This window comes from Acanthochromis polyacanthus, chromosome 1 (genome assembly GCF_021347895.1).
Source record: "Acanthochromis polyacanthus isolate Apoly-LR-REF ecotype Palm Island chromosome 1, KAUST_Apoly_ChrSc, whole genome shotgun sequence".
NCBI classification, from domain to species: Eukaryota; Metazoa; Chordata; class Actinopteri; family Pomacentridae; genus Acanthochromis; species Acanthochromis polyacanthus.
In genome coordinates this window covers 38,142,973-38,159,427 of record NC_067113.1, presented here as the reverse complement: position 1 = coordinate 38,159,427, position 16,455 = coordinate 38,142,973, and the positions used below count along the sequence as shown (strand labels likewise).

The 16,455-nt window shown below is 42.8% G+C and overlaps 1 protein-coding gene across 2 annotated transcripts in view; it reads left to right on the top strand.

Moving 5' to 3' along the window:
- The window catches only part of stab2 (stabilin 2), a 51,719-nt gene extending 35,264 nt beyond the window's left edge, over positions 1–16,455 (top strand). For both annotated transcript variants that reach the window (XM_022212641.2, XM_051955246.1), the window contains 31 exons: positions 532–627; positions 1,756–1,813; positions 1,900–1,973; positions 2,068–2,193; positions 3,107–3,180; positions 3,343–3,414; positions 4,574–4,693; positions 4,768–4,812; positions 4,884–4,970; positions 5,179–5,325; positions 5,542–5,670; positions 5,760–5,831; positions 6,484–6,660; positions 6,754–6,843; positions 9,589–9,735; positions 10,169–10,228; positions 10,299–10,422; positions 11,051–11,200; positions 11,274–11,375; positions 11,728–11,835; positions 11,952–12,145; positions 12,223–12,364; positions 13,002–13,135; positions 13,209–13,374; positions 13,816–13,922; positions 13,993–14,112; positions 14,449–14,595; positions 15,256–15,366; positions 15,454–15,585; positions 15,824–15,928; positions 16,147–16,455. In XM_022212641.2, coding sequence (XP_022068333.2) covers positions 532–627; positions 1,756–1,813; positions 1,900–1,973; positions 2,068–2,193; positions 3,107–3,180; positions 3,343–3,414; positions 4,574–4,693; positions 4,768–4,812; positions 4,884–4,970; positions 5,179–5,325; positions 5,542–5,670; positions 5,760–5,831; positions 6,484–6,660; positions 6,754–6,843; positions 9,589–9,735; positions 10,169–10,228; positions 10,299–10,422; positions 11,051–11,200; positions 11,274–11,375; positions 11,728–11,835; positions 11,952–12,145; positions 12,223–12,364; positions 13,002–13,135; positions 13,209–13,374; positions 13,816–13,922; positions 13,993–14,112; positions 14,449–14,595; positions 15,256–15,366; positions 15,454–15,585; positions 15,824–15,928; positions 16,147–16,206 — 3,476 coding nt within the window. In that variant the 3' untranslated portion in view covers positions 16,207–16,455. The remainder of the gene's footprint in view (positions 1–531; positions 628–1,755; positions 1,814–1,899; positions 1,974–2,067; positions 2,194–3,106; positions 3,181–3,342; positions 3,415–4,573; positions 4,694–4,767; positions 4,813–4,883; positions 4,971–5,178; positions 5,326–5,541; positions 5,671–5,759; positions 5,832–6,483; positions 6,661–6,753; positions 6,844–9,588; positions 9,736–10,168; positions 10,229–10,298; positions 10,423–11,050; positions 11,201–11,273; positions 11,376–11,727; positions 11,836–11,951; positions 12,146–12,222; positions 12,365–13,001; positions 13,136–13,208; positions 13,375–13,815; positions 13,923–13,992; positions 14,113–14,448; positions 14,596–15,255; positions 15,367–15,453; positions 15,586–15,823; positions 15,929–16,146) is intronic.

The window sequence follows — 16,455 nt, the reverse complement described above, 5'->3', positions numbered from 1 at the left end:
AGTAAAGAAAACATAAAATCTATTAAAATAAACCGAGAAATAACAAAACTTTAATCTGTTAAAAATATAAAATTCTTTAAAAAAAAAAAAAGAATCTGTAAAAAATACAAAAAATGTGTAAAACATGATCTGTAAAAACTAAAAACTCTGTAAGCAAATTAATCTGCTAAAAATAAAAAATATGTAAAAATTATATGTAAAAAATAAAAATCTGTTAAAAGTTAATCTGTAATAAATAAATAAAATTATAAAAAATGGAAAACGTGGAGGCAAGAGTTCAAAATACCTTAAAACCAGAGGATCGTGCAACATTAAAAAAAAAACAGCAAATATACAATAAAATACAGTAAAACTGGTAAACAGTAAAAAAAAAGTCCAATTTTGGTTTTTGAATCAAAAATATGAGTTTGATTATTAACTGATTATTTTCTGTGGGAGCCTTAAGTTTTAGTTTTTCTGTATTTATATCAGCAGAAGTTATTATATATTAATTCCTATAAAAAATAGCTTTCTGTGTTGTTCTGTGTGCAGAATGTGTGTGCGCTAACGGACGCTGTAACGAAGGACTGAAAGGAGACGGGTCATGTGACTGTGATGTCGGCTGGAGAGGAGTCCGCTGTGATGAAAGTAGGAAGAAAAAACGGAAACTTTAAAGACGGAAATTATTAAGAAACATTGTCAGACTTTTGTGGATTTTTTTTGTGTATTTTATGGTCTTTTGTGTCTCTATGTGCTCATTTGTGTCTGTTAGTATATTTTATCTCTTCAGTATTTTCTGTCATTTTGTGTCTCTATGTGGTCGTTTTGTGTCTCTTTGTGGCTGTTTTGTGTCTCTTTGTGGTTGTTTTGTGTCTCTTTGTGGCTGTTTTGTGTCTCTTTGTGGTTGTTTTGTGTCTCTTTGTGGTTGTTTTGTGTCTCTTTGTGGTTGTTTTGTGTCTCTTTGTGGCTGTTTTGTGTCTCTTTGTGGTCGTTTTGTGTCTCTTTGTGGTCGTTCTGTGTCTCTTTGTTGTCGTTTTGTGTCTCTTTGTGGTTGTTTTGTGTCTCTTTGTGGTTGTTTTGTGTCTCTTTTTGGTTGTTTTGTGTCTCTTTGTGGTCGTTCTGTGTCTCTTTGTTGTCGTTTTGTGTCTCTTTGTGGTTGTTTTGTGTCTCTTTGTGGTTGTTTTGTGTCTCTTTTTGGTTGTTTTGTGTCTCTTTGTGGTCGTTCTGTGTCTCTTTGTGGTCGTTCTGTGTCTCTTTGTTGTCGTTTTGTGTCTCTTTGTGGTTGTTTTGTGTCTCTTTGTGGTTGTTTTGTGTCTCTTTGTGGTCGTTTTGTGTCTCTTTGTGGTCGTTTTGTGTCTCTTTGTGGTCGTTTTATGTCTCTTTGTGGTTGTTTTTGTGTCTCTGTGGTCGTTTTGTGTCTCTTTGTGGTTGTTTTGTGTCTCTTTGTGGTTATTTTGTGTCTCTTTGTGGCTGTTTTTGTGTCTCTTTGTGGTTGTTTTTGTGTCTCTGTGGTTGTTTTGTGTCTCTTTGTGGTCGTTCTGTGTCTCTTTGTGGTCGTTTTGTGTCTCTTTGTGGTCGTTTTGTGTCTCTTTGTGGTTGTTTTGTGTCTCTTTGTGGTTGTTTTGTGTCTCTTTGTGGTCGTTTTGTGTCTCTTTGTGGTTGTTTTGTGTCTCTTTGTGGTCATTTTGTGTCTCTTAGTGGCTGTTTTGTGTCTCTTTGCAGTCATTTTTGTGTCTTTGTGGTAGTTTGTTGCTATCGTCTCATCTTGTGTTGCAGAGATTGAATCCAGAGCTGATGAACTCTGTGGATCCGTTAAATGTCACAGCAGCGCCAAGTAAGTCCACGGTTTGTTCCCTCTGAGCTTCTTCTTGGACGTTTGCAGCTTCGTGTGTTGACGTCGGTGCTGCTGTTGTGTGTCAGTTGTGTTACTCCAGCGTCGAGTCCTCGGTGTCTCTGCGCCGCCGGCTTCGAAGGAAACGGAACCTTCTGCACAGGTAAACCAAGATGGCGGCTGCGGGTGAGCGCCAGGTGTCCGGTGGAGGCTGATGGTTGTGTTGATGTTGTGTTGATGTTGTGTTGATGTTGCAGCCGTGGATCCGTGTCGGAACGACAATGGCGGCTGCAGTTTGTACGCCGTCTGCAAAAGGACGCGACCCGGACGGAGGGACTGCGTCTGTAACGGCGATTACTCTGGTGACGGACTGGTGTGTGTCGGTAGGTTCACCTGGACCAACACCTGATGACAGATCAGAGAGTTCAGCAGAACGGGTTGAAGTGTGTCTCCGTCTCCTGGTGAAGTCCTGGTGCAGCGACGCTCTGCTCTAAGCGCTCCTGCAACACCCAAACCTGTCTTTGTGGTTGTTTATTGGTTTGTCGGGGTTTTGTTGTTGTCTTTGTTCAGTATTTTGTCGTTTTGTGGTCATTTAGTCTTTCCTTTATGATTGTTTTTTCTCTTTTGTCGTCATTTTGAGTTTTTTGTAGTTGGCTGGGTCTTTTTGTGGCTATTTGGTGTCTTTTGGGTTTTTTTGTGTCTTTTTGTTGTTGTTTTTGTCTCTCTGTGGCTGTTTTTGTGTCTCTTTATGGTGGTTTTGTGTTTTTGTCACCATTTTGTACGCATTTGTGGTTCATTGAGTCTTTTTGTGCCTATTTTGTATCTCCTTGTGGGTTTTGTTGTCTGTTTGTGTCCATTATTTTAGTCTCTTCATGGTTGTTTTGTGTCTTTTTGTTGTCATTTTATGTCTGTTTGTGGTTGTTTTGTGCGTCTTTGTGGTTTTGTTTCTCTCTATGGTTGCTTTTTTTCCATTTGTCATCATTTTGTGTCTCTTCTTGGCTATTTTGTCTGTTTGTAATTGTACTTTTCTCTGTTTGTGGTTGTTTTTTGTGTCCTCAGTATTTTCTGTCCCTTTGTCGTGACTGTCGTCCCGCTGTGATTTTGTTTTTGAGTCCCTTTGTGGGGAGTTCTTGTGTTTCTTTGTCGTATATTTGTGTTTTTGTCTGTGGTTGTGCTGTGAGGCAGATCAGTAGCTGGTAAATTACTGCATCCCGTGAACCAGGAGCACTTTGAGCAGTGTACATGTATGAAACGATGTGTGTGTTTGAGTGCTGCAGGATTCTTGTGTCGCCTCAGAGATCAACCCATGTCTGGAAGGACACGGTGGTTGCCACGACAACGCAGACTGTGTTCACATCGGGCCAAACAAAGTAAGACCGATTTGAATGAGTTTTACACCCATGAACAGGAAGTGATGAGGCTCTAATGTTGTGATGCGTTCACTGACTCCTGTGAGCACCGTTTTACGTTCTCCGGTTTGCGGTTCTGTTGACGTTCCTTCGGCTGTTCTTCCTTTGTGTGAATCTGTCCAGAGGTCCTGCGTCTGCAACGACGGTTACTCAGGCGACGGACAAACCTGCAAGATCATCAACCTGTGTGAGAAGGTGAGATCAGAAGAACGGTTCTGTCGGCCACGGCAGAACACACAGCTGTCCCTCAATGGTTCTTCAAAGTGCCATCATCAGTTAAAGAACTTTATTTAGAGGGTGGTTTCTACCAGCACAGATCCCAAACCAGCATCTTAGAACATGTTCTGTCTGATCAACAGTCCAGAACCCAGAAATGGTGAAAATCCTATTTTCCAAATAGAACCATATGGAACCACAAAGAAAATGCTGGAAATTGGTTCCTTAAAGAAGATAATTTTGCGAACATTGTTTCCATTTATGGTACCCAGAGGAACATTTGCTGGTGGTTCTTTCAGAGAGTTCCTTCTAGAACTGTTCAGGAATCTATTTTGTTGAAGTTCTGTAGAGCTTCTTTTATCGTCCCTAAAAGAACTAAATAGTTCTTTAGAGAACCTCCAAAGTTCCCATATTAAGCTTTTTGGAGCACCATTGAAAGGAACAGTGTTTTGATGGGTTTTTTTTAATCAGGTACCTCTGAGGGTTCTTCACAGAACCGTTTAAAGAAGTGGTTGTTAAAAGAACGTACTGTTGCTACAGTTGTTTGAAATTCCTTTATGGTACAAAAGAAACCATTTTTGATGGTTCTTTTAAGCATGTTGATGGTTCCTCAAAGAACCATTTGAAGAACCTATTTTGTTGAAGTTCTTTAGAACACGTTTATGGTGCCAAAAGCAATCATTTTCTGATGGTTCTTTAAAGTACTCCAGTGTTCCCTGAAAAAACATTTGAAGAAATAGTTTCTTAGAGATCCCATTTTTACTGAAGTTCTTTGGAATGCCCTTCAAGGTTCCTCAACAAAGCGTTCTTTAATGGTTCTTTGGAGCACTTCTGGGGGTCTGTTTAGAACCATTTTTATGAACCTGCTTTGCAGAGGTTCTTTGGAGAACCATCTATGGTGCCTGAAGGAACTGTTGTTTTGATGGTTCTAGGATATCTTCAGGGATCTGTTAAAGAACTTACTTTTGCGCAGGTTTGTGAAGCTCCATTTATGGTGCTTAAAGGAACTATTTTTGGTGGTTCTTTGAGGTACCTCTTGGGGTTCTTTAAAGAACCATATGTCCAGTTTGAGGTGAAGTCTCTCTAGGTGCTTGGAGAGACGTTCCTCAGATTAACTTTCAGCTGCTGATGTTCTCAGAGGAACGGCGGCTGCCATATGCGCGCTCGGTGCAACATGACGGGACCCGGAACCAGGAACTGTACCTGCATGAAGAGCTATGTGGGAGATGGTCTGAGCTGTAAAGGAACCGTGGAGAAGGTGAGCAGCAGAATCGGAACGTTAGAACTCAGTGAAGCAGCAGAACGTGTGAAGTAACCTCCACCTGTTCTCAGGAGATGAAGGCCAAGGGAATGACCAACTTCTTCTACGGCCTGATGGTGAGTTCTGGCACTGCACGGTGTCGCCCCCTGCTGGTGGAACCCCCTAACTGAACCGGTTCTGCTTTCAGATGGTGGAGATCTACCTGAGAGGTCGAGGTCCGTTCACCGTCTTCAGCCCCCAAAGGGAAGTCTACGATGCCACGGTGTCCCGCAAGGTCTGGAGAGACGCTTGTTTTAAATCTCTTTGTCGTTATTTTGTGTTTTTGTGGCTTGACTGCATTTACAAAGAGTTTGTAGAAAACATTTCCACGTCAGCTCCGTGCTGTGAAACGTTTGTGTCCATGTTGGACTTTGTTGACTGAACCTTTTGATTTTCTGAAGAGTTTTTTTAGAATCTTTGTTTATTTTCTTTTGGTGTTTCAGCTGAAGATTTCTAAAGTTAAGGAGAACTTTGCCAACCTGCTGCGGAACCACATCGTCATGTGTCACACTCTGCTGCCTGAAGACCTGAGCCGGCCCAGGAACCTGACGGCGCTGTCCGGACTGGTTCTGACCACCGGGTCCAAGCAGGTGACCAATCAGAGGCAGCGTCCTGTCAGAGGTTTACCTTCTGAACACGGAATGACGATATGAGAATCCTGAGGCAGCAGACTGATACTTTTATTCAGTGATATCTGGTTTATTGACACTTTTGTACGTTAATATCCAGATTATCGACACTTTCAAAGCTAATGAAATGGTTTCATAACTCCTCCTGTCTCCTTGTTTTGTCCGACGTTCTTCCAGGACATGATCTCCATCAACGAAGCCAACCTGACGATGAGCGATGATGTCAGCACCAATGGCGTCATCCACGAGATCAGCAGGATTCTGTTTCCGCCCGGCTTTGACGCTGAGAGCTTCGTCCTCCTCCCTGTAACCACCGATCACTCTGATCCTTATCAATCGATCAGATTAACCGGCTTCAGTTCCTGGTTGTTGAACTTCTTCCTGTTCTTCTGCAGGATGCGACAGACCTGAACCTGACAGACGTGGCCGAGCAACACGGTTATAAAACCTTCTTCAAACTGCTCGAGGTAGAGTCCAGAATCAAAGAAACCACATCTTTAACCAGAACATCAACACTTTTAGGTTTGAAGACCCAGTTTGTTTTTTTAGGGGTTGATATCCAGATTATTGACACTTTTATGTGTCAGTGTTCAAGTTATTGACACTTTTATGTATTGACTCTATTTACACTTTTGTGGGCTAATATCTGGGTTATTGACAGTTTTGTCTCTAAATATCTAGTTTTTGATTTTTTAAGGGGTTAAAATCTATATTATTGTTAAGATTTTAACTTTTATGATGTAATATCCAAGTTATTGACACTTTTGTGAGTCAATATCCAGACTATTGATACGTTTGTGGTGTTTTTTGACACTTTTGTCTTTAAATTTCTCAGTAATTGACCCCCTTGCATGTTAATATCTGGGTTGTTGATGCGTTAACATTGAATTTATTGATACTTTTGCACGTTAAGGTCCAAGTTATTGACACCTTAATGGGTCAATGTCTTGGTTATCGATACTTCTGCGTGTTAATATTTAGATTATTGATACTTTGGTGTCGTGTTTTTCATTCCTGATACTTGATGCGGCGTCAGAAACCCTCCCAGTGTCTTTTCTACATGAAGTCTGCAACCAGTAAAGACTTTAACCCACTAACGTGATCTTCTGCTGGTCTCAGGACACCGGCGTCTTGGACCTGATCAACGATCCTCTGAACCAACCGCTCACCATCTTCCTGCCGACGGATGCCACCATGACGTCGCTGCCGCAGGAGCAGAAGGACTTCCTGTTCCACCAACACAACCGAGCACAGCTGCTGGAGTACCTGAAGTTCCACATCATGCAGAGCCAGAAGGTCAGGAGGAACCAGACAGTCTCAGGAGAACCTCCACTCCTTCTAGAACCAGAGTCAGCCTTCTGAAGTTCTAAAGAGTCTCTCTGATCTCAGGTCTACGCTGAAGGTCTGGTCTACCTGGACTCAGCTCGGACGCTGCAGGGATCCCCGCTGTCCTTCTCCTGTGGAGGGCCGGAGCACATCGTAAGAACCGCAGGACAACAAACAAACAGAAACAAATAAACAGGAGAAAAACAAACACATGAACAGGAGAAAAACAAACAAACAAAAACAAATAAACAGGAGAAAAACAAACAAACAAAAACAAATAAACAGAAGAAAAACAAACAAAAACAAATAAACAGGAGAAAAACAAACACATGAACAGGAGAAAAACAAACAAACAAAAACAAATAAACAGGAGAAAAACAAACACATGAACAGGAGAAAAACAAACAAACAAAAACAAATAAACAGGAGAAAAACAAACAAACAAAAACAAATAAACAGGAGAAAAACAAACAAACACAAAAAAATAAACAGGAGAAAACAAACAAAAACAAATAAACAGGAGAAAACAAACAAAAACAAATAAACAGGAGAACAAACAAACAAAAACAAATAAACAGGAGAAAAACAAACAAACAAAAACAAATAAACAGGAGAAAAACAAACAAACAAAAACAAATAAACAGGAGAAAAAACAAACAAAAACAAATAAACAGGAGAAAACAAACAAAAACAAATAAACAGGAGAAAAAACAAACAGAAACAAATAAACAGGAGAAAAAACAAACAAAAACAAATAAACAGGAGAAAACAAACAAACAAAAACAAATAAACATGAGAAAAACAAAAACAAATAAACAGGACAACAAACAAACAAAAACAAATAAACAGGAGAAAAACAAACAAACAAACAAATAAACAGGAGAAAAACAAACAAACAGAAACAATTAAACAGGAGAAAAACAAACAAAAACAAATAAACAGGAGAAAAACAAACAAACAGAAAAACACAAATAACACAAGAACAAGAAGTACAAACACTGATTCATGCCAGTTTGGGAAAATAAACCCAGAGATTCTTCTTTTTGGTGTTTTTTCCTCATCAAACTACAACGGCAGCGTCAAGTAAACAAAGTGTTGCTTAAAGGGTTAAAACCCTGAAAATAAATAAATACACACGTGGACAAAATTGTTGGTACCCCTCAGTTAAAGAAGGAAAAACCCACAATTCTCACTGAAATCACTTGAAACTCACAAAAGTAACAATAAATAAAAATTTATTGAAAATTAAATAATCAAAATCAGCCATCACTTTTGAATTGTTGATTAACATAATTATTTAAAAAAACAAACTAATGAAATAGGGCTGGACAAAAATGATGGTACCCATAACTTAATATTTTGTCGCACAACCTTTTGAGGCAATCACTGCAATTAAACGATTTCTGTATTTGTCAATGAGCGTTCTGCAGCTGTCAACAGGTATTTTGGCCCACTCCTCATGAGCAAACAGCTCCAGTTGTCTCAGGTTTGATGGGTGTCTTCTCCAAATGGCATGTTTCAGCTCCTTCCACATATGTTCAATGGGATTCAGATCTGGGCTCATAGAAGGCCACTTTAGAATAGTCCAACGCTTTTCTCTCAGCCATTCTTGGGTGTTTTTGGCTGTGTGTTTTGGATCGTTGTCCTGTTGGAAGACCCATGACCTGCGACTGAGACCAAGCTTTCTGACACTAGGCAGCACATTTCTCTCCAGAATGCCTTGATAGTCTTCAGATTTCATCGTACCTTGCACACTTTCAAGACACCCTGTGCCAGATGCAGCAAAGCAGCCCCAAAACATTACTGAGCCTCCTCCATGTTTCACCGTAGGGACAGTGTTCTTTTCTTCGTATGCTTGGTTTTTGAGTCTATGAACATAGAGTTGATGTGCCTTACCAAAAAGCTCCAGTTTGGTCTCATCTGTCCAAAGGACATTCTCCCAGAAGCTTTGTGGCTTGTCAACATGCATTTTTGCAAATTCCAGTCTCTCTTTTTTATGAGTTTTTTTCAGCAGTGGTGTCCTCCTTGGTCGTCTCCCATGAAGTCCACTTTGGCTCAAACAACGACGAATGGTGCGATCTGACACTGATGTACCTTGGCCTTGGAGTTCACCTTTAATTTCTTTGGAGGTTGCTCTGGGCTCTTTGGATACAATTCCAACGATCCGTCTCTTCAATTTGTCATCAATTTTCCTCTTGCGGCCACGTCCAGGGAGGTTGGCTACTGTCCCGTGGGTCTTGAACTTCTGAATAATATGAGCCACTGTTGTCACAGGAACTTCAAGCTGTTTAGAGATGGTCTTATAGCCTTTACCTTTAAGATGTTTGTCTATAATTTTTTTTTCGGATGTCCTGGGACAATTCTCTCCTTCGCTTTCTGTTGTCCATGTTCAGTGTGGTACACACCTTTTCACCAAACAGCAGGGTGACTACTTGTCTCCCTTTAAATAGGCAGACTGACTGATTATGAGTTTGGAAACACCTGTGATGTCAATTAAATGACACACCTGAGTTAATCATGTCACTCTGGTCAAATAGTTTTCAATCTTTTATAGAGGTACCATCATTTTTGTCCAGGCCTGTTTCATTAGTTTGTTTTTTTAAATAATTATGTTAATCAACAATTCAAAAGTAATGGCTGTTTTTGATTATATAATTTTCAATAAATTTTTATTTATTGTTACTTTTGTGAGTTTCAAGTGATTTCAGTGAGAATTGTGGGTTTTTCCTTCTTTAACTGAGGGGTACCAACAATTTTGTCCACGTGGGTATTTGTCCATTTTGATCAGGACTGATATTTCTTCAGTGAACTGCTGCTGTGACAGGAAGCTTTGATGTCCGTTTCTTTCTTCAGACCTTTTTCTCTGACGTTGTTAAACGGACCGTTGTCTCTGAACAGGGAGAGATCTTCATCAACGACGGGAAGTGTCGCATCATTCAGAGACATCTGGTCTTCAGAGCTGGAATCGCCTTCGGCATCGACTGTCTTCTGACTCCGCCCAGTCTGGGAGGACGCTGCGACCAGCAGAACACCGTCGACCTGCAGGTGGAACCCCGTCTACCTTTAGAAGAGTTAAAGATGGAGAAACCTAAACCTCCATCTGTGTTTAGACCCGTTTAATAACGGTGCAAAAGAACAAGTTAAAGATAGAAAATCTGATTCAGAAACGACAGAACAGAAGATTCTCAGATACAGAACAATTTTTACGGAAAGTTTCTTCATTTCAGTTAAACTGAAAATCTGGACATGAATTTGATTCAATTAATTGTTTAAAATGTACTGCAGCAGCATCCACCTGTATACTGGGAACCAATCTGAGGAGACTGGAACACACTGGAACCAGTTTAAACCTGATCCAAGCACGATCAAATAAAAGCATATAAACGACCTCTGTGTGTTTTAAAGTTAAAATAACTGTTATTGTGTCTGATTCCTGGACATCAGCTTCATTCTCCTGCTCTTTCTCCTCCTGTGGCAGATGAACTGTGGGATTTGCTCCTCGTTTTTGTCCCGGTGTCCTACGGGGATGAAGCAGAAGGTCAGAGTGGGTTTCATCCATCAGGTTGAGCTTTAGCTTCCAGCTCCTCATCGTCTGTTTCTGTCCTCAGGAGGTCCAGAAGTGCGACCTTCCCTCCATGTTCATCACCAAGGACTCCGGCTGTCGGCCCGTCTGCACCGTCAACATCTGGCAGCCAAAGTGTTGTCATGGTTACTACGGACGAGACTGTCTGGGTGAGGTCATCGTCATAGAAACCGTTTCATAGCAACAGAGGAAGATCTGACCTCTGATGAAGCTGCAGTGAAAAGTTCTGGTTTGGTCCAAACATCAGCCACAGAATTCAGTTCTTATTTTGACAGAAAACGGTTTTACTCCTGCCTTCCAATCTGTAGTTTGAAATAATAATATTTCACTATTTTTACATAGTGAGTCTCAAAAATAAATGAGAATTAAACCAGACCAGGCAGAAAAAATGAAAAAGTTCCAGTAAAAACATAAAACCACAGCACTCAGTCTTAAAAGCTTGAACGTCCTTCATTTAAAGGTAAAATATTGGATTTGCTCTGATGGTTTTGATGTAAACAGCGATTCTAACTAAATAAGACAGTTTCATTTTTATTTTACATTCTTCACTTGAAATCTGTAATTTTGCTTTGAAAGACAAACTTTGGGTTTTAAAAAGATTTAAAGTCAGTTTTTTATAATACAAAACTGTTGTAAAGCACTTTTTATTGCTGTAACAGAAAAAATATTTTAAACTGCTCTCGAAAAAGTGAAATTTGGCTTCTAAATGACATCACAACTATGTAAACAATCGGTGATGTCATGAATGTGTCCTGATAAGCTCCGCCCCCTCCCCAGTGTGTCCGGGGGGAGTCCACTCTCCCTGCAGTAACCGAGGTAAATGCGACGACGGTCACCTCGGCAACGGTACCTGTACCTGTGAGAAGGGCTTTGGGGGCGTGGCCTGTGAGCTGTGCAGCGAGGGATTCTACGGTCCCACCTGTAAAGGTGAGCAGCAGTCGGCCGACACTCCTCCGCAGCGTCCGATCCCGTTTTAATCCCAAACATTTCTGTCTTTCAGCCTGTAGCTGCTCAGAACACGGGTCATGTGACGACGGACGTAGAGGTACAGGTGTTTGCTTCTGTGAGGCCGGATGGAGCGGCGACCGCTGCGACGTCCAGAGTGAGTTCAGAAATAATTCAATCTATCAGTGTTTCCGTATGCGGTCAGAAAACAGGAACGGTGTCCTCGTTGATCCCAGCTTCATGTAACTCATTAAGCAAAATAAAAGTCTTTGTCATGGTGCCCCTTTACCAGCTAAACTCCCACAATGCTCTCTGCTGCCAACATGACCTGAGTGACGCCTCCTGTGGTCTCTACAGTATTAATATGATGTGCAGTATTTACCTCAGTATTCCTCATTTACTGCAGTATTCCGCCTGTAGTATCCATCGTTTAGTGCAGAGGTGTGGCTAGCATGCTAAGCTAGCTGCTGGTTTTCGGTTCTCTAACAGAACTTCTGTGTTTCCTCCAGCTGAGGTGTTTCAGTGTTCTCCGTCCTGTTCTCCTAAAGCCATCTGCAAGGAGAACAACACCTGTGTATGTGGTCCGTTTTACGAGGGAGACGGAATCACCTGCACAGGTAAACACACCTGGACGGGTTCTTTTAAAGCTTTACCTCAAACACTGACAGGGTGAAAGAGCCCCAGAGCATCATGGGAGCTGCGGTCCTGACGCTGCTCTGATGTGTTTCTGCAGTGATGGACGTCTGTCAGGTGTGGAACGGCGGCTGCGCTAAAGGAGCTAAATGTTCTCAGAAAGGTGAGCAGGTGAGCTGCACCTGTCCTAAAGGTCACACTGGCGACGGCTTCACCTGCCAACCCGTCGACCCCTGCGTCACCGGGGACAACGGCGGCTGCCACGAACACGCCACCTGCACCATGACGGCTCCGGTGAGGCGACGTCACGTTTCCTGGTCAGAATCTCAGGTGTGTGTCCATCGCTGAGAGTTACCTGTTTGTGTCAACAGGGGAAGAAGAGGTGCACCTGTAAGGACAGGTACATCGGAGACGGACTCGCCTGCGAGCTCAAACAGCTGTCAATCAGTCGCTGTCTCCAGGACAACGGGAAGTGTCACCTGGACGCCACCTGCACCGACCTGCACTTTGAAGGTTAGTCATGACATCACTTCCTGTTCAGGTACAGGGGCGGAGCCTGTAAGGACACAGTTTGGTCAGACAGGAAGTAGAGACATTGTGAAATATTTAGTTTTAACAGTCGGACAGTTATGTTCTAAGACAGGGATGTCAAACTCACTCCACAAAGGGCCGGTGTGGCTGCAGGTTTTTGTTCCAACTAAGCAGCATCACACCAGACCTGACTCATTTCATCAACTGATCTCAGTCTGCAGACAGGTGACTGGTCAGACTGTGTGCTGTAGATATGTTGGAACTAAATGCTGTAGCCTAGAGCACACAGTCTGACCAATCACCTGTCTGCAGACTGAGATCGGTTGATCAAATGAGTCAGGTCTGGTGTGATGCTGCTTAGTTGGAACAAAAACCTGCAGCCACACCGGCCCTTTGTGGAATGAGTTTGACATCCCTGTTCTAACATAAGATAAGATAGACTTTATTGATCTCACAAAGGAGAAATTTACTGTTACAGGGCTCTTAGGAACAAAAAACAGAGGAGTGCAATTCGAACACGTAATTGAAACATTTTCTTTAAAACGTTCTTAGAACTTGTAGGTAACGTTAGCTGCATGTTGTGGGAATGTTCTCCGATAAGATGTTCTGTTGTGTTTAGACGCGACGCTCGGTGTGTTCCACCTCCGGTCCAGCAGGGGTCAGTACAAACTCAACTACACCGCCGCCCAGCAGGCCTGTTCAGCAGAGGGCGGCAGCATGGCCACCTACACCCAGCTGTCCTACGCTCAGCAGGTCAGTGAACGCACCACGGAGAACCCGGAGAACCGATTGCGTGGTTCCAGTTACAGCTGCTGTTTCTCTGCAGGCCGGGATGAACCTGTGCGCCGCCGGCTGGTTGGACCAGGCCCGGGTCGCCTACCCCACCACCTACGCCAACCCCAACTGTGGCTTCGGACACATCGGAATCGTCGACTACGGAACCCGCAAGAACCTGAGCGAGACCTGGGACACGTTCTGCTACCGGATGAAGGGTGAGACCGGAGTTTACTGAACCACAAAACCCACCAGTGGTTCCAAAGTCGTGTTTTTGACTCAAAAATGATTAAAGTTAGAAATTTTGAGATGCAGTCAAGGATCGTTGGAAAGCTGAAATTCTTACGTTTACATGAGAATTTCAACTTTCTGACGATCCGTGAACGCATCCTCCAAGTTGAGGTTCTCTGTTGGTTCTGTTTTGTTCTCTGTTGGTTCTGTATAGGTTCTGTCTTGGTTCTGTGTTTGTTCTGTCTTGGTTCTCTCTTGTTTTGTATTTGGTTCGTTTTGGTTTGGTTCTGCGTTGATTCCGTCTTTGTTCTACCTTGGTTCTGTTTTGTTCTGTCTTGTTTTGCATTGGTTCTGTTTTGGTTCCGTCTTCTTCTACCTTGGTTCTGTCTTGGTTCTCCGTTGGTTCTGAGCAGTGTGTTTTGTTCCAGAGGTGAAGTGTGAGTGTAAACCCGGATACGTTGGAGACGGATTCGGCTGTACGGGGAACCTGTTGCAGGTTCTAAGGTCCACTCCGACGTTCTCCAACTTCCTGACGGTGAGTCGGTTCTTTCTGGATCTTCAGGTCTCTGTGAGAACGTTCCTCATTGTTGGTTCTCCTCCTGCAGCAAATCCTGAACTACTCTCGGGTTTCGGATTCGGGGAAGCAGTTTGTGAAGCGACTCAGTAACCTGACGATCCAATCCACGCTATTCGTACCCGACAACAGCGGCCTCCCTGACAACCAGGTGAGTTGCTATGGCAACGCTTTACCTGAGGTGTTAATCTGAGATGAGGGAAGACTTGTGGCCGATTGGTGTGTGGTTGTTTTGTGTCTCTCTGTGGTCGTTTTGTGTCTCTCTGTGGTCGTTTTGTGTCTCTCTGTGGTCGTTTTGTGTCTCTCTGTGGTTGTTTTGTGTCTGTAGTTTTGTCTTTTTGTGGTCATTTAGTGTCTGTACGTTGTCGTTTTGCATCTCTTTGCAGTTTTCTTGTGTCTTTCTGCCATCCTTTAGTTCTTCTTTCATGTCATTTTGTATTTGTATGATTATATATAAAAACGTTCTTGTGTTCTGGTTCTTCTACAGACTCTGTCCCACAGAGACCTGGAGTTCCACCTGTCTGAGGGTCAGGCTCTTCCTGTCGTCCAGCTAAAGAACGGGAGTCGGATCAGAACCCGAGTCGGGAGTTTGACGGTCCTCGGAGTCGCCGACCTGCTGGACCCGTCGGCTCTGGTAAGGTTCTGACAGAACCAGAACATGAAACTAAACAATCAGGGATGGATGCACGTTTGTGTGTGAATGCTTGTTAATGCATCAGGTAGAGATCTGTGCCGTAGAAACATGGAATGAGTTTAAATTCCCCCCAGATACAGTTTTCTCTCCAACTAGTTGTAGTTTCACAGGTTGGTTCCATCCAAACACGATTTCCTGATAACAGCTGATGGTTTTAAAGGTTTATTCAGCTCAAAATACGGCTGTCTATCCTGCAGTGTGTGAAACTTGGAGCCTTTAGGTCAGCATGAGGTCGCTGTTTTGTGCCTTTGCCATCAGCTTCTGGATATTTACCTTCATTTATGTGTCTTTCTGTGATTGTTTTGTGTCTCTTTGTTGTTGTTTTGTGTGCAGTTGATTTTCTTTTCTCTTTATTGTTGTTTTGTGTCTCTGTGCTGCTTCTTTGTCCATTTCTAGTCATTTTCTGTCTCTTTCGTCAGTTTGTCATTTTGTAGTGGTTAGCTATCGATAATGTCCAATAAATAAAGCTTGATTTAAATTCGTGTTCACATCATGATCATCGTCCATCTTTGTTTTTCACTTCCTTCCTCTCCCCGAGTTATCCATGTCAGTAGGTGGCGCTGTTGGAAAAAACACTAAATTCCTGTTTCTATTCCACAGTCGTCTCGTTACATCAACGATCGATTCATCACCAGCTCAGACATCCAGGCGTCCAACGGGATCATCCATGTTCTGCAGGGACCGCTGAAAGCCCCGCCCCCTCGACCAGAGGTCAGTGATGTCATCGTGATGTAAATGAGACTTCCTTTTGTTCAGACCGATGAGCTTAGCTGAGCTCCTCTCTGGTTGGTTCTGTAGATGCGTGCGGCTCACAAGGCCGGGATGGGAGTGGGAGTGGTGGTTCTGGTGGTTCTGGTGGCAGCAGTCGTCTTCGTTGGATATCGCTTCTACCGACACAAAGCCAAACCCTTCCAGTTCCACTACTTCAAGGTACGACTGCAGCTCATTTTTATTTTACTTCAGCTGTTTGTAGGGATGTTAATGATCCTTAATTACCACCAATAGTTAATGAAACACATGGACCCATAAGGCCATTCATGTCACTAATGGAAATTATAGTTTCAGTCCCGAAGAGCCACCAGGAACAAAGACTGTGATTCAAAGTATTTAATTATTAGAACGAGGCTTGTTGTTGGTGCTGGCCTGTGATTGGTCGTTCTTCTGACAGGAAGAAGACGCTGAGGAAGAAGCTCCAGCAGCAAACTGCAGCCGAAACATCTGTAACCCGGTTTATGAAGCGTCTCCAGAAGAGTCCAACACGTCTGCAGCCACGGTCAGTAACCGTCATGTAACATGCTACATGCTAGTAACACGTTAACACAACATTCTGGAGGTTAATGAGGAGTTGGGTTCTTTGAAGGTTGATGACATACTGAACTATGACGATTTGCAACATTTTGTGTGACACACTAAACTACTGTGTTATTTGACAGTTTTGTGCACGATAATTTAACAATGAAATGACGTCACCTAAATTTCGTGTGGTTGCAGGCGGAGGACAAACACCAGGTTGTGAATGGAGGATCGTACGACCTGCTGCAGGACAGCTGAGCGTCAGACTGCAGAACCAGAACCTCAGCACTGATTTATTCCTCTGTGGACCCAGAGTCATCCGACCGGCTGTGGTTCAGGCTTTTCAAGGACTGCATCACCCTGAGAATCACATTTTAGACACAAACCTGAGAGGAAACAAACACCAAAGTCCTCCTGCAAGAATCATTTGTATCAAGGAAACTTTGTTTGATTCCTGAACAAATCAGAAATTTGTCTTGAATCATTAAAAGCTGATTTGACAACAAA